Below are 24,218 nucleotides of genomic sequence, written 5' to 3'. Positions count from 1 at the left end.
AGTGTGGCTCATTAACCAGTGTGGATCATTAACCTGTGTGGATCAATAACCTGTGGTAGATCATTAACCAGTGTGGATCATTAACCAGTGTGGATCATTAACCAGTGTGAATCATTAACCAGTGTGGATCATTAACCTGTGTGGATCATTAACCAGTGTGGATCATTAACCAGTGTGGATCATTAACCAGTGTGAATCATTAACCAATGTGGATCATTAATCAGTATGAATAATTAACCAGTGTGGATCATTAACCTGTGTGGATTAATAACCTGTGGTAGATCATTAACCAGTGTGGATCATTAACAAGTGTGATCATTAACCAGTGTGGATCATTAACCAGTGTGGCTAATTAGCCAGTGTGGATCATTATCCAGTGTGGATCATTAACAAGTGTGAATCATTAATAAGTGTGATCATTAACCAGTATGGATCATTAACCAGTGTGGATCATTAACAAGTGTGGATCACTAACCAGTGTGGATCTTTAACCAATGTGGATCATTAACCAGTGTGGATCATTAGCCAGTGTGGATCATTAAACAGTGTGGATCGTTAACCAGTGTGGATCATTAACCTGTGTGGAACATTAACCAGTGTGGATCATTAACCAGTGTGGATCATTAACCAGTGTGATCATTAACCAGTGTGGATCATTAACCAGTGTGGATCATTAACCAGTGTGAATCTTTAACCAGTGTGGATCATTAACCAGTGTGGATCATTAACCAGTATGGATCATTAACTAGTGTGGCTCATTAACCAGTGTGGATCATAAACCGGTGTGGATCATTAACCAGTGTGGATCATTAACCAGTGTGGATCATTAATCAGTGTGCACATTAACCAGTATGCCTCATTAACCAGTGTGGACCATTATCCAGTGTGGATCATTAACCAGTGTGGCTCATTAACCAGTGTGGATCATTAACCAGTGTGGATCATTAACCAGTGTGGCTCATTAACCAGTGTGGATCATTAACCAGTGTGGATCATTAACCAGTGTGGCTCATTAACCAGTGTGGATCATTAACCAGTGTGGCTCATTAACCAGTGTGGATCATTAACCAGTGTGGCTCATTAACCAGTGTGGATCATTAACCAGTGTGGCTCATTAACCAGTGAGGCTCATTAACCAGTGTGGATCTTTAACCAGTGTCAATCATTAACCAGTGGTGGATCATTAACAAGTGGTGGATCATTAATGAATGGTGGATCATTAACCAGTGGTGGATCATTAACGAATGGTGGATCATTAACCAGTGGTGCATCATTAACCACTGTGATCATTAACCAGTGGTGGATCATTAACCAGTGTCGATCATTATCCAGTGTCGATCATTAACCAGTGGTGGATCATTAACCAATGGTGGATCATTAACGAATGGTGGATCATTAACCTGTGGTGGATCATTAACGAATGGTGGCTCATTAACCAGTGGTGGATCATTAAACATGGTGCATCATTAACCAGCGGTTATCATTAACCAGTGGTGGATCATTAACGAATGGTGGATCATTAACGTGTGGTGGATCATTAACGAATGGTGGATCATTAACCAGTGTGGACCATTACCCAATGTGATTCAATAACCAGTGTGGATCATTAACCAGTGTGATCATTAACCAGAATGGCTCATTAACCAGTGTGGACCATTACCCAGTGTGGATCATTAACCAGTGTGGATCATTAACCAGTGTGATCAGGAACCATTGTGGATCATTAATCAGTGTGGATCATTAACAGTGTGGATCATTAACCAGTGTGGCTCATTAACCAGTGTGGATCATTAACCAGTGTGGCTCATTAACCAGTGAGGCTCATTAACCAGTGTGGATCTTTAACCAGTGTCAATCATTAACCAGTGGTGGATCATTAACAAGTGGTGGATCATTAACCACTGTGATCATTAACCAGTGGTGGATCATTAACCAGTGTCGATCATTAACCAGTGTCAATCATTAACCAGTGGTGGATCATTAACAAGTGGTGGATCATTAACGAATGGTGGATCATTAACCAGTGGTGGATCATTAACGAATGGTGGATCATTAACCAGTGTCAATCATTAACCGGTGGTGGATCATTAACAAGTTGTGGATCATTAACGAATGGTGGATCATTAACCAGTGGTGGATCATTAACCACTGTGATCATTAACCAGTGGTGGATCATTAACCAGAGTCGATCATTAACCAGTGTTGATCATTAACCAGTGGTGGATCATTAACCAGTGTCGATCATTAAATAGAGTCGATCATTAACCAGTGTCAGTCATTAACCAGTGGTGGATCATTAACAAGTGGTGGATCATTAACGAATGGTGGATCATTAACCAGTGCTGGATCATTAACGAATGGTGGATCATTAACCAGTGTCAATCATTAACCAGTGGTGGATCATTAACAAGTGGTGGATCATTAACGAATGGTGGATCATTAACCAGTGGTGCATCATTAACCACTGTGATCATTAACCAGTGGTGGATCATTAACCAGAGTCGATCATTAACCAGTGTCGATCATTAACCAGTGGTGGATCATTAACCAGTGGTGGATCATTAACGAATGGTGGATCATTAACCTGTGCTGGATCATTAACGAATGGTGGATCATTAACCAGTGGTGGATCATTAACCAGGGTGGATCATTAACCAGTGGTGGATCATTAACCAGTCGTGGATCATAAACGAATGGTGGATCATTAACGTGTGGTGGATCATTAACGAATGATGGATCATTAACCAGTGGTGGACCATTAACCAGTGTGGATCATTAACCAGTGTGATCATTAAACTGTGTGGATCATTAACCAGTGTTATCATCAACCAGTGCGGATCATTAACCAGTGTGGATCATTAACCAGTGTGAATCTTCAACCAGTGTGGATCAATAACCAGTGTGGATTATTAACCAGTATGGATCATTAACTAGTGTGGCTCATTAACCAGTGTGGATCATTAACCGGTATGGATCATTAACCAGTGTGGATCATTAACCAGTGTGGATCATTAACCAGTGTGCACATTAAAAAGTGTGGATCATTAACCAATGTGGATCATTCACCAGGGTGATCATTAACCTGTGTGGAACATTAACCAGTGTGGATCATTAACCAGTGTGGATCATTAACCAGTGTGATCATTAACCAGTGTGAATCATTAACCAGTGTGGATCATTAACCAGTATGGATCATTAACTAGTGTGGCACATTAACCAGTGTGGATCATTAACCGGTGTGGATCATTAACCAGTGTGGATCATTAACCAGTGTGGATCATTAACCAGTGTGAATCTTTAACCAGTGTGGGTCATTAACCAGTGAGGATCGTTAACCAGTATGGATCATTAACTAGTGTGGCTCATTAACCAGTGTGGACCATTAACCAGTGTGGATCATTAACCAGTATGGATCATTAACCAGTGTGATCTGTAACCATTGTGAATTATTAATCAGTGTGGATCATTAACAGTGTGGATCATTTACCAGTGTGGCTCATTAACCAGTGTGGATCATTAACCAGTGTGGCTCATTAACCAGTGAGGCTCATTAACCAGTGTGGATCTTAAACCAGTGTCAATCATTAACCAGTGGTGGATCATTAACAAGTGGTGGATCATTAACCAGTGTGGATCATTAACCAGTGTGGATCATTAACCAGTGTAACCATGGATCATTAACAAGTGTGGCGAATGGTGGATCATTAACCAGTGTGGATCATTAACCGGTATGGATCATTAACCAATGTCGATCATTAACCAGTGTCGATCATTAACCAGTGTCGATCATTAACCAGTGGTGGATCATTAAGCAGTGGTGGATCATTAACGAATGGTGGATCATTAACCTGTGGTGGATCATTAACTAGTGTGGCTCATTAACCAGTGTGGCTCAATAACCGGTATGGATCATTAACCAGTGTGGATCATTTACCAGTGTGGATCATTAACCAGTGTGCACATTAACCAGTGTGGCTCATTAACCAGTGTGGATCATTAACCAGTGTGGATCATTAACCAGTGTGGATCATTAACCAGAGTGATCAGTAACCATTGTGGATCATTAACAGTGAGGATCATTAACCAATGTGGCTCATTAACCAGTGTTAATCATTACCAGTGTGACTCATTAACGAATGGTGGATCATTAACCTGTGGTGGATCATTAACGAATGGTGGATCATTAACATTAAGTGGTGGATCATTAACGAATGGTGGATCATTAACCAGTGGTGGATCATTAACCAGGGTGGATCATTAACAAGTGGTGGATCATTAACCACTGTGATCATTAACCAGTGGTGGATCATTAACCAGTGTCGATCATTAAACAGTGTCGATCATTAACCAGTGTCAATCATTAACCAGTGGTGGATCATTAACAAGTGGTGGATCATTAACGAATGGTGGATCATTAACCAGTGGTGCATCATTAACCACTGTGATCATTACCAGTGGTGGATCATTAACCAGTGTCGATCATTAACCAGTGTCGATCATTAACCAGTGTCGATCATTAACCAGTGTCGATCATTAACCAGTGGTGGATCATTAACCAGTGGTGGTGTATCATTAACCTGTGGTGGATCATTAACGAATGGTGGATCATTAACCAGTGGTGGATCATTAACCAGGGTGGATCATTAACCAGTGGTAGATCACTAACCAATGGTGGATCATTAACGAATGGTGGATCATTAACCTGTTGTGGATCATTAACGAATGATGGATCACTAACCAGTGGTGGATCATTAACCAGTAGTGGATCATTGACCAGTGGTGGATCATTAACCAGTGGTGGATCATTAACCAGTGGTGGATCATTAACCAGTGTGATCATTAACCAGTGTGGATCATTAACCAGTGGTGGATCATTAACCAGTGTGATCATTAACCAGTGTGATTCATTAACCAGTGGCGGATCATTAACCAGTGACGGATCACTAACCAGTGGTGGATCATTATCCAGTGTGATCATTAACCAGTGTGGATCAATAACCACTGGTGGATCATTAACCAATGGTGGATCATTAACCAATGGTGGGTCATTAACCAGTGTGATCATTAACCAGTGTTGATCGTTAACCAGTGGTGGATCATTAACTAATGGTGGGTCATTAACCAGTGGTGGATCATTAACCAGTGTGATCATTAACCAGTGTGGATCATTAACCAGTTGTGGATCATTAACCAATGGTGGATCATTAACCAGTGGTGGGTCAATAACCAGTGGTGGATCATTAACCAGTGTGGATCATTAACCAGTGGTGGATCATTAACCAGTGTGGATCATTAAGCAGTGATGGATCATTAACTAGTGGTGGATCATTAACCGATGGTGGATCATTAACCAGTGCTGGATCATTAACGAATGGTGGATCATTAACCAGTGGTGGATCATTAACCAGTTGTGGATCATTAACCAGTGGTGGATCATTGACCATTGTTGGATTATTAACCAGTGTTGGATCATTAACTAGTGGTGGATCATTAAACAGTGTGATCATTAACCAGTGTGGATCATTAACCAGTTCTGGATCATTAACCAGTTCTGGATCATTAACCAGTGGTGGGTCATTAACCAGTGGTGGATCATTAACCAGTGTGATCATTAACCAGTTTGGATCATTAGCCAGTGGTGGATCATTAACCAGTGGTGGATCATTAAGCAGTGAGGATCATTAACCAGTGGTGCATCATTAACCAATGGTAGATCATTAACCAATGGTGGATCATTAACCAGTGTGATCATTAACCAGTGTGGGTCATTAACCAGTTTTTGATCATTAACCAATGGTGGATCATTATCCAGTGGTGGATCATTAACCAGTTGTGGATCATTAACCAGTGTGGATTATTAACCAGTGGTGGATCATTCACCAATGGTGGATCATTAACCAGTGTGGATCATTAATTAGTGTGAATCATTAACCAGTGTGGATTATTAACCAGTGGTGGATCATTAACCATTGGTGGATCAATAACCAGTGGTGGATCATTAACCAGTGGTGGATCATTAGCCAGTGGTGGATCATTAACCAGGGTGGATCATTAACCAGTGGTGGATCATTAACGAATGGTGGATCATTGAGCAGTGGTAGATCATTAACAAGTGGTGGATCATTGACCATTGGTGGATCATTAACCAGTGGTGAATCATTAACCAGTGGTGGATCATTGACCATTGGTGGATCATTAACCAGTGGAGGATCATTAACCAGTGTGGATCATGAACCAATGGTGGATCATCAACCCGTAGTGGATCACTAACCACTGGTGGATCATTAACGAATGGTGGTTCATTAACCAGTGGTGGATCATTAACCAAGGTGGATCATTAACCAGTGGTGGATCATTGACCATTGGTGGATCATTAACCAGTGGTGGATCATTAACCAATTGAGGATCATTAACCAGTGTGGATCATGAACCAATGGTGGATCATTAACCAGTGTGGATCATTAAGCAGTGTGGATCATTAACCAGTGGTGGATCATTCACCAGTGGTGGATCATTAACCAGTGGTGTATCATTAACCAGTTGTAGGCCATTATCCAATGGTGGATCATCAACCAGTGGCGGATCATTAACCAGAGGAGGATCATTAACCAGTGGTCGGTCATTAACCAGTGGTCGATCATTAACCAGTGGTTGATCATTAACCAGTGGTGGATCAACCAATGGTGGATCAACCATTGGAGGATCATTAAATAGTGTGGATCATTAACCAGTGGTGGATCATTAACCAGTTGTAGACCACTATCCAATGGTGGATCATCAACCAGTGGCGGATCATTAACCAGTGTGATCATTAACCAGTGGAGGATCATTAACCAGTGGTCGGTCATTAACCAGTGGTCGATCATTAACCAGTGGTGGATCATTAACCAGTGGTGGATCAACCAATGGTGGATCAACCATTGGAGGATCATTAACCAGTGTGGATCATTAGCCAGTGGTGGATCATTAACCAGTGGTGGATCATTAACCAGTGGTGTATCATTAACCAGTGTGGATCATTAACTAAAGGGGGATCATTAACCAGTGGTGGATCATTAACCAGTGTGGATCATTAACTAAAGGGGGATCATTAACCAGTGGTGGATCATTAACCAGTGGTGTATCATTAACCAGTGTGGATCATTAACCAGTGGTGGATCATTAACCAGTGGTGTATCATTAACCAGTGTGGATCATTAACCAGTGGTGGATCATTAACCAGTGTGGATCATTAACTAAAGGGGGATCATTAATCAGTAATGGATCATTAACCAGTGTGGATCATTAACTAAAGGGGGATCATTAACCAGTGGTGTATCATTAACCAGTGTGGATCATTAACTAAAGGGGGATCATTAACCAGTAATGGATCATTAACCAGTGTGGATCATTAACTAAAGGGGGATCATTAACCAGTGTGGATCATTAACCAGTGGTGGGTCATTAACCAGTGGTGGATCATTAACCAGTGTGGATCATTAACTAAAGGGGGATCATTAACCAGTTGTCGGTCATTAACCAGTGGTGGTGGTGGTGGATAAGTGATGGTAATTAATGCCTTCCTGAATTAGGATAATTATCCCTGGCAATTACCAGGTTAATTATCTGTACTTAAGTTCTCCATTACTCATGTTCTTCACTGAACCTTTGGTTCGTGTAATGGTGGTAGTTGTGGTAGTTGTGGTGATGGTGGTTGTGGTGGTGATGGTAGTTGTTGTGAGGGTGGTAGTTGTGGTGATGGTGGTTGTGGTGGTGATGGAAGTTGTTGTGGGGGTGGTAGTTGTGGTGATGGTGGTTGTGGTGGTGATGGAAGTTGTTGTGAGGGTGGTAGTTGTGGTGATGGTGGTTGTGGTGGTGATGGAAGTTGTTGTGAGGGTGGTAGTTGTGGTGATGGTGGTTGTGGTGGTGATGGAAGTTGTTGTGGGGGTGGTAGTTGTGGTGATGGTGGTTGTGGTGGTGATGGAAGTTGTTGTGGGGGTGGTAGTTGCGGTGATGGTGGTTGTGGTGGTGATGGAAGTTGTTGTGGGGGTGGTAGTTGTGGTGATGGTGGTTGTGGTGGTGATGGAAGTTGTTGTGGGGGTGGTAGTTGCGGTGATGGTGGTTGTGGTGGTGATGGAAGTTGTTGTGGGTGTGGTAGTTGTGGTGTGTGGGGGTGGTAGTTGTGGTGATGGTGGTTGTGGTGGTGATGGTAGTTGTTGTGGGGGTGGTAGTTGTGGTGATGGTGGTTGTGCTGGTGATGGTAGTTGTTGTGAGGGTGGTAGTTGTGGTGATGGTGGTTGTGGTGGTGATGGAAGTTGTTGTGGGGGTGGTAGTTGTGGTGATGGTGGTTGTGGTGGTGATGGAAGTTGTTGTGGGAGTGGTAGTTGTGGTGATGGTGGTTGTGGTGGTGATGGAAGTTGTTGTGGGAGTGGTAGTTGTGGTGATGGTGGTTGTGGTGGTGATGGTAGTTGTGGTAGTGGTGGTAGTTGTGGTGGTGCTAGTTGTGGTGGTGGTGGTAGTTGTGGTGATGGTGGTAGTGGTGATGGTGGTAGTTGTGATGGTGATGGTAGTTGTGGTAGTGGTAATTGTAGTGGTAGTTGTGGTAGTGATGGTGGTAGTTTTGGTGATTGTGGTAGTTGTGGAGATGGTTGCAGTTTTGGTGGTTGTGGTAGTTGCTTTGGAGATGGTGGTAGTTGTTGTGATGGTAATTATGGTGGTGGTAGTTGTGGTGGTGATGGTCGAAGCTGTTGTGATGGTGGTAGTTGTGGTGGTGATGGTAGTTGTGTTGGTGATGGGGGTAGTTGTGCTGGTGATGGTGGTTCTTGTGGTAGCTATGGTGGTGGTAGTTTTGGTGGTGATGTTGGTAGCTGTGGTGATGGTGGTAGTTGTGGTTGTGATGGTAATTGTGGTGGTGATAGTAGTTGTGGTGGTGATAGTAGTTGTGGTGGTGATGGTGGTAGTTTTGCTGGTGATGGTGGTTGTTGCGGTAGTGATGGTGGTGGTTGTGGTGGTGGTGGTAGTTGTGGTGATGGTGGTAGTTGTGGTGGTGTTGGTGGTAGTTGTGATGGTGATGGTGGTAGTTATTGTGGTGGTAGTTGTGGTGGTGGTGGTAGTTATGGTGGTGCTAGTTGTGGTGGTGATGGTGGTAGTTATTGTGATGGTAATTGTGGTGGTGATGGTGGTAGTTGTTGTGGTGGTGATGGTAATTGTGGTGGTGATGGTAGTTGTGATGGTGGTAGTTGTGGTGGTGGTGGTAGTTGTGGAGCTGATGGTAGTTGTGGTGGTGATGGTGGTAGTTGTGGTGGTGATGGTTGTTGTGGTAGTGATGGTGGTGGTTGTGGTGGTAGTTGTGGTGATGGTGGTAGTTGTGGTGGTGTTGGTGGTAGTTGTGGTGGTGATGGTGGTAGTTATTGTGGTGGTAGTTGTGGTGGTAGTTATGGTGGTGGTAGTTGTGGTGGTGATGGTGGTAGTTATTGTGGTGGTAGTTGTGGTGGTGATGGTGGTAGTTATGGTGGTGGTAGTTGTGGTGGTGATGGTAGTTGTGATGGTGGTAGTTGTGGTGGTGGTGGTAGTTGTGGTGGTGATGGTAGTTGTGGTGGTGATGGTGGTAGTTGTGGTGGTGATGGTTGTTGTGGTAGTGATGGCGGTGGTTGTGGTGGTAGTTGTCGTGATGGTGGTAGTTGTGGTGGTGTTGGTGGTAGTTGTGGTGGTGATGGTGGTAGTTGTTGTGGTGGTAGTTATGGTGGTGGTAGTTGTGGTGGTAGTTATTGTGGTGGTAGTTGTCGTGGTGATGGTGGTATTTATGGTGGTGGTAGTTGTGGTGGTGATGGTGGTAGTTATTGTGGTGGTAGTTGTGGTGGTGATGGTGGTAGTTATGGTGGTGGTAGTTGTGGTGGTGATGGTGGTAGTTATTGTGGTGGTGGTTGTGGTGGTGATGGTAGTTGTGGTGGTGATGGTGGTAGTTATGGTGGTGGTAGTTGTGGTGGTGGTGGTAGTTGTGGTGGTGATGGTAGTTGTGATGGTGATGTTGGTAGTTATGGTGGTATTAGTTGTATTGGTGATGGTAGTTGTGCTGGTGATGGTGGTAGCTGTGGTGGTGATGGTGGTGGTTGTGGTGGTAGTTGTGGTGATGGTAGTTGTGGTGGTGATTGTCGAAGCTCTAATATAACTCGTAATGACAGTAGTTTGTTGAACTACGTATTGAAAGATAAAAGACTGTTGAGTAGACTTCAGGATGTACATGTTTATAGAGGGACCACAGATATATCAGATCACTTTCTAGTTGTAGCTACACTGAGAGTAAAAGGTAGATGGGATACAAGGAGAACAGAAGCAGCAAGTAAGAGAGAAGTGAAGGTTTATAAACTAAAGGAGGAGGTAGTTAGGGTAAGATTTATACAACTATTGGAGGATAGATGGGCTAGTGAGAGTATAGGCAATGAGGTAGAAGATATATGGGGTAAGTTTAATAATGTCGTGTTAGAGTGTTCAGCAGAAGTTTGTGGTTACAAGAAAGTGGGTGTGGGAGGGAAGAAGAGCGATTGGTGGAATGATGTAAAGAGAGTAGTAAGTATATGAGAAGTTTTTACAAAGTAGAAGTGATACAAGGAGGGAAGAGTATATGGAGAGAAAAAGAGAGGTTGAGAGAGTGGTAAGGAAGTGTGAAAAGAGAGCAAATGAGCAAGTGGGTGAGATGCTGTTAAAAAAATTTGGAGTGAGAGTAATAGGTTAAGAAAGCCTAAGGAATTAATTGATTTGACAGTTAAAAGATGAGGAGAGTTATTAGAACAGGCACCGGACAGGCACCTAAAGTCAGTACCTCACCAGCCGGGCTGTGGTTCATACATTGGATTGCATGAATCCAGCAGTAACAGCCTGGTTGATCAGGCCCTGATCCACCATGACGCCTGGTCACAGACCGGGCCGCGGGGATGTTGACCCCTGGAACTCTCTCCAGGTAATGCTCTCTCCAGGTAATGCTCTCTCCAGATATCAGGAACTGTTAAGTATTGATGAAGATAGGGAAGCTGTGATTTCGTGCATTGGTCAGGGAAGTATAACATCTTGTAGGAGTGAGTGTGAGGGAGGTGTGCGAGGCAGTGGGTAGAATGAAAGAGGGTAAAGCAGCTGGGATTGATGAGATAAAGATAGAAATGTTAAAAGCAGGTGGGGATATAGTTCTGGAGTGGCTGGTGCTATTATTTAATAATGTATGGAATAGGGTAAGGTACCTAGGGATTGGCAGAAAGCATGCATAGTTCCTTTGTATAAAGGCAAAGGAGAAAAAAGAGAATGTAAGAATTATAGTGGAATAAGTCTGTTGAGTATACCTGGTACAGTGTATGGTTGAGTTATTATTGAAAGAATTAAGAATAGGATAGCAGATGAACAAGGAGGCTTTAGGAAAGGTAGGGGGTGTGTAGACCAGGTGTTTATACTGAGCATATAAGTGAACAAGATTTAGATAAGTTTAAAGAAGTTCTCGTTGCATTCATGGATTTGAAAAAGGCAAATGATAGGGTGGATAAGGGGAGCAATGTGGTGGATGTTGCAAGTGTATAGAATAAATGATAGGTTACTGACAGTAGTGAAGAGTTTTTACGAGGATAGTGAGGCTCAGGTTAGAGTATGTAGGAGAGAGGGAGATTATTTCCCAGTAAAAGTAGGTCTTAGACAAGGATGTGTGATGTCACCATGGTTATTCAATATATTTATAGATGGAGTTGTAAGAGAAGTGAATGCTCAGGTGTTGGCAAGAGGTGTGGAGTTAAAAGATAAAGAATATAACACAGAATGGGAGTTGTCACAGTTGCTCTTTGCTGATGACACTGTGCTTTTGGGAGATTCTGAGAAGTTGCAGAGGATGGTTTATATATATATATATATATATATATATATATATATATATATATATATATATATATATATATATATATATATATATATATATATATATATATATATATAATTAAAATAATTCTTACCTCCTCTTCTCTGTATTATTCTTGTAATAACTTTCTTACTCTCCCTTTGTTTTCTATTCCTTGCTTTATTATACTGCTGCTGCTGCTGCTGCTCCTGGTACTCCTGCTGTTGCTGCTGCTGTTGTTGTTACTGCTGCCACCACTGACGGTGGAGGTGGTGTCTACTCCCACTACAGGACCTTCCAAAGTGGAATCCTTACTTCACCAATGCTCGCTCCCTGGAACAAGTGAGTTAACCTAACACACTCTACATGCTAGTTAACCTAACACCCTGCTAGTTGGTTAACCTAGCACACTGCTAGTTGGTTAACCTAGCACACACCTCTGCTAGTTTTACCACATTTCTTGATCTAAATTCTGTATTTGGTATCGCAAACAGAACAGTCATACTACATGATCTAGCCAAAATGAATATTGGTGGTAGCTTCCTCTGCTGGATAATAGGATACCTGTCAAACAGAGTATCCTCTGTCCTCTACCAAGGCTTTAGAAGCGAGTCTAAAGAAATATCCCTAGGTACACCGCAAGGAGGAGTTCTCAGTCCCATGCTATTTAATATTCTGATTAATGCTCTCCTAAATGCTCTGCCTGCCTCACCTAAACATATAACTATAAGCTATGCTGATGACATCATGATCCATACAACAGGGCATAAGAAGATGAATACCATTCTTAATGAAGTTCAAGCAATTTGTAATCGACTAGGCCTCATAATATCTTCTTCTAAAACAAAGATTTTAACAAGCAAACGACATCCCCCACCCATCTATTTGCAGGGTGAAAACATTAGCTACGTTAAAACTTACAGATATCTTGGTGTAGATGTACCCTTTAACACATCCACTATACCACAACTAAATAAGAAATGCAAAGATAGGCTAAATGCTCTCAAAGCTGTTGCTGGCTACAACCCCAACTATGGTGCTAATGTGAGAATTGTGAGAACGATGTACATAGCCTATGTTAGGTCCTTAATTGATTATGCTGCTCCCATGTTGATATTAGCTAGAGAAAGTTCTCTCCGACCCTTGGAGTTAATGCAAAATAAAGGTCTCAGGATTATTCTTGGCTGTCCCAGATCTACAAAAGTTCTTAACGTGAGGAAGGAGCTTGGTATTTCTAGTATCAGTGGTAGGATTGTTGAGATTAACACTGTACTCGGTATTAGAATGTTGAGAAATGAACCATACACTGTCACAATGAACCTTAATAAGTGTCTAGAAGTAAATACACACAGATCTCAATGGATTGTGAAAACGTGCAATTGTATTCAGTTTTATAACCTGCATGAACTGCATCACTGTAGGCAACAAGAGCATTTCACCCCTCCATGGAAGATGTGTTCATTTAATATCACATACCTACAAGTCCCTCCCAAGAAGCTCATTGCTAGTAATCCCTTCCTAAAATCTCTTGTTAGAGCAACTGCTCAAGAAGAAATTTCTCACCTAGCTGGTAGTAATAAGTTATCACAAGTTATATACACTGATGGATCTAAACAGGAGTCTTCTGGCAGGGCTGCATCTGCTCTTGTTGCCACCTCCCTTGTTAAGAACCATAATAAACTTGTTGAATTAGGCATAAGAATTTACTGCAAACTGAATTGTTTGCAATCCTAATGGCTCTAAAGCTAACTTATGACACTGAGCTTGACTCTGTTATCATTACTGATTCTATGTCATCATTGAAGGCTCTTGACTCATATAATGACTCCAACAACATGCTCATTGGAGAAGCCAGGTATAGATACTCAAAAATCAGGGAAGAAGGAATTAATGCACACTTGCTATAGATCCCATCACACACGTTGGATTACTCCTTTATGATAAAGTTGATATGTTAGCCAAGAAGAGTACCCAGAAGGAGAATGTAGAATATAACTTTGGTATAACTGTGTCAAGCATTAGGAATAATATTAGGAGAGAAGTAAATAATGAAAATGATAGTTATAGGAATGCAGTTAGAAGCCTGAGTAGATCTATAACCCACTATGATAAGTATGTTTATGGAGCAACTTGCAATGTGAACATTGACTGATGTTGCAGTGGCCAGGCTTAAGCTTGGTTACAAGTACTGACTGATGTTGTAGTGGCCTGGCTTAGGCTTGGTTACAAGTACTGACTGATGTTGTAGTTGCCAGGCTTAGGCTTGGTTATAAGTACTGACTGATGTTGTAGTGGCCAGTCTTAGGCTTGGTTACAAGTACTGACTGATGTTGTAGTGGCCAGGCTTAGGCTTGGTTACAAGCACTGACTGATGTTGTAGTGGCCAGGATTAGGCTTTGTTACAAGTACTGACTGATGATGTAGTGACCAGGCTTAGGCTTGGTTACAAGTACTGACTGATGTTGTAGTGGCCAGACTTAGGCTTTGTTACAAGTACTGACTGATGTTGTAGTGGCCAGGCTTAGGCTTGGTTACAAGTACTTCTGGCAGTTTGGGAGACACACAGATGATGATCAAACTAAATGTAAATTATGTGATCAGGCATATGGTCACTTTCTTGAACACTATGTGCTTAATTGTCCACTTATTGAGGAATACAGAGATAGACAATATAATAACCTATGTGACATGTTAAGGTATATTATTAATGAAAATAAGATACCAGATATACTATGTAGACAGCCTGTACTGTCTACCAGCTTAGTTCATATTTTGCGCCACTTAAGTGCTGCCCTCTGGGCCTCTCCTGGTCTGTGGGAAGCTGGTCCCACACACTCTCACTCACACAGCGGCCTAGTAGGAAGACACAAGGCCTACTAGTTCCCTCTCGTGGGCATGGCCTCCTGGGCCATGAGCACAACACACAAGCCTGTGTACCCACCACGACATTACAAATAAACAAAGAAGCCTCCGAAGACGTCTATCATTCACACACCCACTTTCAGTACACCAAATACATAATCTCCTTATAAATGATGGGAAGCGGTGGTCACAGCAGTTGTTTGCCGGGAGAGAGGAAGGGATGAAGTCATCTTCACTTTATCACCCTATACAAGAAGCATCCGTCTCTCAACGAGTTATCCTGATGTCGTGTCTGCAAATTTGAGCATCCAGACACAGGTACAAGCAGGATCCAGCCGAAATTTGCCGAATTTCTTCGAGAATTGTAAGTGGCGTCCCAGTGACCCCACGCTACAGCGTCCCACACTGTTTCTCAAGTCACGTGTTCAGTGTCACTTGTATGTTGCTGTTGTTGTTCAGCTCAACACAGCTGTTTCAGCAAGCCAGAGGTGAGTTTTTTGGTGATTTCTGCGTCCAGTGTGCATTTCGTCGTGTTGTGGGTTTGAGAGGAGGAAGTGGCCAGATCCTCCCTCGCCATACACTCACCCACGCTCCTCGCCACCACACTACCATACACCACCACGCCATCACTCCCTCTGCTGTGCTTTCTGCTGCTTTTCATGTGAATTCATTGCCAGAGCTGTGTATCCGAGTGCCCGAGGCCACTCAAAGCGACGTGCACCAACAAGCCATGTGGATCAGCAAGCCATGTAGATCAGCAAGCCACGTGGATCAGCAAGCCACGTGGATCAGCAAGCCATGTGGATCAGCATGCCACATAGATCACGACACCACGTGGATCACGGTGCCACGTGGGGTGTGGGCAATGTCACGTGGATCTATAAACCACGTGAGTTACCGAGCCAGATGTCCCAGGCCTCATGCTGTGGTCTGCTGCCCACATCACCTCGAGATGTCTGCTGACGTCACAGTGCTGCTGACGTCACCTTCCGACATCACATGATGTCACATCGAGTGTTCTAGTAATTATTTCAGTATTGTCGAGAAGATTGAGAGAAGATATATGTCGTGTGTTAATTAATTCCTCTCAGTCAGTGTTCTCACATGTTAGTGTATGGCTTAGTGTCAGTTTTGTGCACAGAAAATCATCATTTGCTAGTTTAAGCCATGTTGTACCGCATGTACTGAGGGTGCATGTAGTTTGTGTGTGTCAAGTGAGGTCTGTGGCCAGACCTGAGTAGCACCACTGTGTTAGTCACCCAGTGTGACCAGTGCATTTGACAGCTGTTATCAGTCAGCTCTGAGCCCAAGCCCCCTTGTACAGAAAGCTCTTATGCTCGTCGCTCGTGATGTTCTGCAGAATCGTACCTGCTATGATTCCCATCGAGATTTGTTTCACTTCACCTCCGGACCTTCAGAGTGCAGTTATATGTAGAGAAACAAGTCTGGGGATGCTTAGATTAACCTCTGCTATAACTCCAACTGCCGAGAGAATGACACTCGTCAAGCCGCAGTTAGCCCTGTTGGCAGGCGCTGTGTCAGCCTTGTGCCACAAGCTTCAGTGAGCAGCCTGCACAAAGAAGATGTCACTTTGACTGCTAGTTCGCTCACTGCAGTCTGGTGTATGATGTTACGACTCCCAGATGTTTTGCCCAGTTGTCTCTGCCACGACTCGCTCCACGCTCGCCGGCAGTGACAGCCCAGCGACAGTACCAGTCGAGAAGTGTCCTCCTGAGTTGCTTGCCAGAAGTCCTGCCCAGTTGCCGAGTTTTGTTGATGCTTCACTCGAGGGCACCAGCATGTCGTGCCCGAGGTTGAGTGAAAACCTGCAGCGGCTCCTACGATGACTGCTTCACCATTCCAGAGGAGACCATACCCTGTTACGTCACAGCTCAGCCGCAGTGATGTCTCCTGTGTTGAAGTATCTGTCCAGACGCAGGAAGGCGTGCAGTGATGCCCTTCGATGCTCACTGCCTGTGACCACGAAGTTTAGCACACCCCACATGTTTTTTTCTTCCCTCCCTGTAGGAAGTTTTTGTTTTCCATGTCCATATGTATATGTTCTTTATTTTGTGTTCTGTGCCCTGTTTCTACGAGAGAGAGACCGAGTTTTTTTTTACCACCAGTATTGTCGCATCGGGACGATGCACGGTAGGTGGCCGAGCGAATGTAGACAGACTGTACTGTCTGCCAGCTTAGTTCATATTTCGCGCCACTCAAGTGCTGCTCTCTGGGCCTGTCCAGGTCTGTGGGAAGCTGGTCCCACACACTCACACAGCGGCCTAGCAGGAAGACACAAGGCCTAATAGTTCCCTCTCGTGGGCATGGCCACTTGGGCCATGGGCACAACACACAAGCCTGTGCACCCACCACTACATTGCAAATAAAGAAAGAAGCCTCCGAAGACGTATCATTTACTCCCCGCTACCAGCATTACCAATAAACCCGTTCACAACTAAGCAAATTTTCTAAATTTGCTTGTAACAGATAAGTGAACTGTAGATATAAATCCAGATGTACACCTGTTAACTCCTTTGGGGCCTAGTTTCTGGGCCTTTTGTGTATCCATATGCTCTTGTGCTACCCTCCACAGGATGGATATGGGATGCGCAATAAACTAGCCACTTCGGTGGCAAAATCTAATCACTAGCACCATCACCACTAGCACCATCATCACTAACACCATCATCACTAACACCATCATCACTAACACCATCACCACTAACACAATCATCACTAACATCAGCATCACTAATCATGATTCATCTGCCCACAGCACGAGATGATGGAGCCAGAGATGCAGCATCACCATCAGAGAAGACAAGAGTTCCGAGAGAAGCTGGAGGCTAGAGTCAGACACAGGAGAGAGCATCCTGGCATGTCCTCACTATACTCCTCTCATGGTGGTAGCCACAGGAGCTTCCAGAGATCCCATGTCTATGTGCAGACTGATAATTATTACGAACCAGTAAGTTAATGTCTTGTGGTGGACTATAGTGATCATGGCCACCATGATATATGTTATTGCACTATAGTGATCATGGCCACCATGATATATGTCCTAGTGCACCGTAGTGATCATGGCCACCATGATATATGTTAGTGCACTGCAGTGATCATGGCCACCATAATATATGTCCTCGTGCACTATTGTGATCATGGCCACCATGATATATGTTAGTACACTGCGGTGATCATGGCCACCATGATATATGTCCTAGTGCACTACAGTGATCATGGCCACCATGATACATGTCCTAGTGCACTACAGTGATCATGGCCACAATGATACATGTCCTAGTGGACTATAGTGATCATGGCCATCATGATACATGTCCTAGTGGACTATAGTGATCATGGCCACCATGATACATGTCCTGGTGGACTATAGTGATCATGGCCACCATGATACATGTCCTAGTGGACTATAGTGATCATGGCCACCATGATACATGTCCTGGTGGACTATAGTGATCATGGCCACCATGATATATGTCTTAGTGGACTATAGTAATCATGGCCACCATGATACATGTCCTAGGGCACTATAGTAATCATGGCGTGATATATGTGTTACTCTGACCAGTAACCAATAAGACCTAATACTAAACCCGTAGGGGGTCGCACAGTTCCTTGGCATTCAGGTCTGTTTTGAGTCAATGTAAAGGTCTCTTGTGCTCTGATACGAGGCACTGGATCAAGTGTATGCCAACTACCAGCACGTCTACCACCACCACTACTACCATCTACTAACCACAACCGGCTCTCTCCACAGCTGGAACGCCCTCCAGAGGTACAGACAGAAGCTCAGACCCCAGATACGTGGAGTCAGGACGTGCCCATGGCACCCATGTCTTTCATCACTCCCAGGGGCGTTGATGCCCATACCCAAGTCTACCAGACCGAGGTCAGTATACCCACCGTTTCTCTCACTCTCTCACTCTCTCTCTCTCACTCTCACTCTCTAACTCTTAAACTCTCTAACTCTCTATTTCATCAAGGATAGCTTAGATATTAACTTACTATACACAGGACCATAACAAGGACCATAACATTGTATCAATCGCATCTGCTAGAAAAATGACAGGATGGATAATGAGAACCTTCAAAACTAGGGAGGCCAAACCCATGATGACACTCTTCAGGTCACTTGTTCTATCTAGGCTGGAATATTGCTGCACACTAACAGCACCTTTCAAGGCAGGTGAAATTGCCGACCTAGAAAATGTACAGAGAACTTTCACGGCGTGCATAACGGAGATAAAACACCTCAATTACTGGGAGCGCTTGAGGTTTCTAAACCTGTATTCCCTGGAACGCAGGAGGGAGAGATACATGATTATATACACCTGGAAAATCCTAGAGGGACTAGTACCGAACTTGCACACGAAAATCACTCACAACGAAAGCAAAAGACTTGGCAGACGATGCACCATCCCCCCAATGAAAAGCAGGGGTGTCACTAGCACGTTAAGAGACCATACAATAAGTGTCAGGGGCCCGAGATTGTTCAACTGCCTCCCAGCACACATAAGGGGGATTACCAACAGACCCCTGGCAGTCTTCAAGCTGGCACTGGACAAGCACCTAAAGTCAGTTCCTGATTAGCCGGGCTGTGGCTCGTACGTTGGTTTGCGTGCAGCCAGCAGCAACAGCCTGGTTGATCAGGGGCTGATCCACCAGGAGGCCTGGTCACAGACCGGGCCGCGGGGGCGTTGACCCCCGAAACTCTCTCCAGGTCTCCAGGTAAACAGGGTTCACTATACACAAGGGTTCAAAGTATGCAGTGTTCACTATACACAAGGGTTCACTATATACAAGGTTTCACAGTACGTAGGGTTCACAATACACAGGGTTTATTATACACAGGGTTCACAATACACAGGGTTCATAATACACAGGGTTTACAATACACAGGGTTCATAATACACAGGGTTCATAATACACAGGGTTCATAATACGCAAGAGTTCATAATACACAGGGTTCATAATACACAGAGTTCATAATACACAGGGTTCACAATATACAAGGTTCACAATGCACAGGGTTCATAATACACAGGGTCCATAATACACAGGGTTCATAATACACAGGGTCCATAACACACAGGGTTCATAAAACACAGGGTTCATAATACACAGGGTTCATAATACACAGGGTTCATAATACACAGGGTTCATAATACACAGGGTCCATAATACACAGGGTTCATAATACACAGGGTTCATAATACACAGGGTCCATAATACACAGGGTTCATAATACACAGGGTACATAATACACAGGGTTCATAATACACAGGGTCCATAATGCACAGGGTTCATAATACACAGGGTTTATAATACACAGGGTTCACAATACACAGGGTTCATAATACACAGGGTTCACAATACACAGGGTTCATAATACACTGGGTTTACAATACACAGGGTTCATAATACACAGGGTTCACAATACACAGAGTTCATAATACACGGGGTTCACAATACACAGGGTTCACAATACACAGGATTCATAATACACAGGGTTCACAGTACATAGGGTTCATAATACACAGAATTCACAATACACAGAGTTCATAATACACAGGGTTCACAATACACAGGGTTCACAATACACAGGGTTCACAATACACAGGGTTCATAATACACAGGGTTCACAATACACAGGGTTCACAATACACAGGGTTCATAATACACAGGGTTCACAATACACAGGGTTCACAATACACAGGGTTCATAATACACAGGGTTCACAATACACAGGGTTCATAATACACAGGGTTCACAATACACAGGGTTCATAATACACAGGGTTCACAATACACAGGGTTCACAATACACAGGGTTCACAATACACAGGGTTCATAATACACAGGGTTCACAATACACAGGGTTCACAATACACAGGGTTCATAATACACAGGGTTCACAATACACAGGGTTCACAATACACAGGGTTCATAATACACAGGGTTCATAATACACAGGGTTCACAATACACAGGGTTCACAATACACAGGGTTCATAATACACAGGGTTCACAATACACAGGGCTCTTAATACACAGGGTTCATAATACACAGGGTTCACAATACACAGGGTTCACAATACACAGGGTTCACAATACACAGGGTTCATAATACACAGGGTTCATAATACACAGGGTTCACAATACACAGGGTTCACAGTACACAGGGTTCACAATACACAGGGTTCACAATACACAGGGTTTATAATACACAGGGTTCATAGTACACAGTGTTCATAAAACACAGGGTTCACAATACACAGGGTTCACAATACACAGGGTTCATAATACACAGGGTTCACAGTACACAGGGTTCATAATACACAGAGTTCACAATACACAGAGTTTATAATACACAGGGTTCACAATACACGGGGTTCACAATACACAGGGTTCACAATACACAGGGTTCATAATACACAGGGTTCACAATACACAGGGTTCACAATACACAGGGTTCATAATACACAGGGTTCAAAATACACAGGGTTCACAATACACAGGGTTCATAATACACAGGGTTCATAATACACAGGGTTCACAATACACAGGGTCGCAATACACAGGGTTCATAATACACAGGGTTCACAATACACAGGGCTCTTAATACACAGGGTTCATAATACACAGGGTTCACAATACACTGGGTTCACAATACACAGGGTTCACAATACACAGGGTTCATAATACACAGGGTTCATAATACACAGGGTTCACAATACACAGGGTTCATAATACGCAGGGTTCGCAATACACAGGGTTCACAATACACAGGGTTTATAATACACAGGGTTCATAATACACAGGGTTCATAATACACAGGGCTCACAATACACCAGGTTCACAATACACAGGGTTCACAATACACAGGGTTCACAATACACAGGGTTCATAATACACAGGGTTCACAATAAACAGAGTTCATAATACACAGGGTTCATAATACACAGGGTTCACAATACACAGGGTTCACAATACACAGGGTTCATAATACACAGGGTTCACAATACACAGGGTTCACAATACACAGGGTTCATAATACACAGGGTTCACAATACACAGGGTTCACAATACACAGGGTTCACAATACACAGGGTTCACAATACACAGGGTTCACAATACACAGGGTTCACAATACACAGGGTTCACAATACACAGGGTTCACAATACACAGGGTTCACAATACACAGGGTTCACAATACACAGGGTTCATAATACACAGGGTTCACAATACACAGGGTTCACAATACACAGGGTTCACAATACACAGGGTTCACAATACACAGGGTTCACAATAGAGGTTTACAAAGCGGAGAGAGATTATCTGTCTATTGATCTTTGCATGGATTTATCTGTTGATCTCTATATAGATTTATCTATCGATCTGTATATGGATGTATCTATCAATGGTGTATGTGATGTCTACCTTGTAGCGCCTCGGCTCACTCTAAATTATTCACCCTCATTCATATCACGTATGATCAATCTCTTCCCTCAGCATACCACTCCCTTTGTATACACTCTCAGCCGTGTATATCTGTGTATGTGCACGCCAGCTGTCTGTGTATGCACTCTCATGGGTGTATGTCTGTGTATGTGCACGCCAGCTGTCTGTGTATACACTCTCATGGGTGTATGTCTGTGTATGTGCACGCCAGCTGTCTGTGTATACACTCTCATGGGTGTATGTCTGTGTATGTGCACGCCAGCTGTCTGTGTATACACTCTCATGGGTGTATATCTGTGTATGTGCACGCCAGCTGTCTGTGTATACACTCTCAGCCGTGTATATCTGTGTATGTGCACGCCAGCTGTCTGTGTATACACTCTCAGGGGTGTATGTCTGTGTATGTGCACGCCAGCTGTCTGTGTATACACTCTCAGGGGTGTATGTCTGTGTATGTGCACGCCAGCTGTCTGTGTATGCACTCTCAGCTGTGTATGTCTGTGTATGTGCACGCCAGCTGTCTGTGTATACACTCTCATGGGTGTATGTCTGTGTATGTGCACGCCAGCTGTCTGTGTATACACTCTCATGGGTGTATGTCTGCGTATGTGCACGCCAGCTGTCTGTGTATACACTCTCAGGTGTGTATGTCTGTGTACGTGCACTCCAGCTGTCTGTGTATTCACTCTCAGCTGTGAATGTCTGTGTATGTGCACTCCAGCTGTCTGTGTATACACTCTCAGGGGTGTATGTCTGTGTATGTGCACGCCAGCTGTCTGTGTATACACTCTCAGGGGTGTATGTCTTTGTATGTGCACGCCAGCTGTCTGTGTATACACTCTCAGGGGTGTATGTCTGTGTATGTGCACGCCAGCTGTCTGTGTATTTACTCTCAGCTGTGTATGTCTGTGTATGTGCACGCCAGCTGTCTGTGTATACACTCTCATGGGTGTATGTCTGTGTATGTGCACGCCAGCTGTCTGTGTATACACTCTCATGGGTGTATGTCTGTGTATGTGCACGCCAGCTGTCTGTGTATACACTCTCAGGTGTGTATGTCTGTGTACGTGCACTCCAGCTGTCTGTGTATTCACTCTCAGCTGTGTATGTCTGTGTATGTGCACGCCAGCTGTCTGTGTATACACTCTCAGGTGTGTATGTCTGTGTATGTGCACGCCAGCTGTCTGTGTATTTACTCTCAGCTGTGTATGTCTGTGTATGTGCACGCCAGCTGTCTGTGTATACACTCTCAGGGGTGTATGTCTGTGTATGTTCACGCCAGCTGTCTGTGTATACACTCTCAGGGGTGTATGTCTTTGTATGTTCACGCCAGCTGTCTGTGTATACACAGCTGTGTATGTGCACGCCAGCTGTCTGTGTATACACTCTCAGCTGTGTATGTCTGTGTATGTGCACCCCAGGTGTCTGTGTATACATTCTCAGCTGTATATGTCTATGTATGTACACGTCAGCTGTCTGTGTATACACTCTCAGGGGTGTATATGCACGGGAGGTGTGTGCATACACAGCAAGAGGTATGTATGTATGTGTGTATATAGGTACAGGTGTTTCTGCTAGTGTATATACACTAAGATAGTGTATTGTGTATATATGGTACACAAACATACACAATACACACGCAGTATACACATTAATACATAATACAACATTGATCACATTCCAGCCTCTTGACGGTGATCAAAGTTACGTTCTTAGTACCAGTGAACGTAACAGCTGGTATTATACCAGTGAACGTAACAGCTGGTATTATACCAGTGAACGTAACAGCTGGTATTATACAAGTGAACGTAACAGCTGGTATTATACCAGTGAACGTAACAGCTGGTATTATACAAGTGAACGTAACAGCTGGTATTATACCAGTGAACGTAACAGCTGGTATTATACAAGTGAACGTAACAGCTGGTATTATACAAGTGAACGTAACAGCTGGTATTATAACAGTGAACGTAACAGCTGGTATTATACCAGTGAACGTAACAGCTGGTATTATACCAGTGAACGTAACA

The 24,218-nt window shown here is 43.6% G+C and overlaps 1 protein-coding gene across 1 annotated transcript in view; it reads left to right on the top strand.

The window, feature by feature from the left end:
* The window catches only part of LOC128699562 (uncharacterized), a gene marked incomplete at its 3' end in the record, with an annotated part of 109,202 nt that overhangs the window by 42,139 nt on the left and 42,845 nt on the right, over positions 1-24,218 (top strand). Inside the window, 3 exon segments of the mRNA XM_070099443.1 lie at positions 12,140-12,190; positions 17,487-17,678; positions 18,486-18,617. Coding sequence (XP_069955544.1) covers positions 12,140-12,190; positions 17,487-17,678; positions 18,486-18,617 — 375 coding nt within the window.

The sequence above is a fragment of the Cherax quadricarinatus genome, chromosome 67, assembly GCF_038502225.1.
Source record: "Cherax quadricarinatus isolate ZL_2023a chromosome 67, ASM3850222v1, whole genome shotgun sequence".
NCBI classification, from domain to species: Eukaryota; Metazoa; Arthropoda; class Malacostraca; order Decapoda; family Parastacidae; genus Cherax; species Cherax quadricarinatus.
This window is presented reverse-complemented; position numbering and strand designations above follow the sequence as displayed.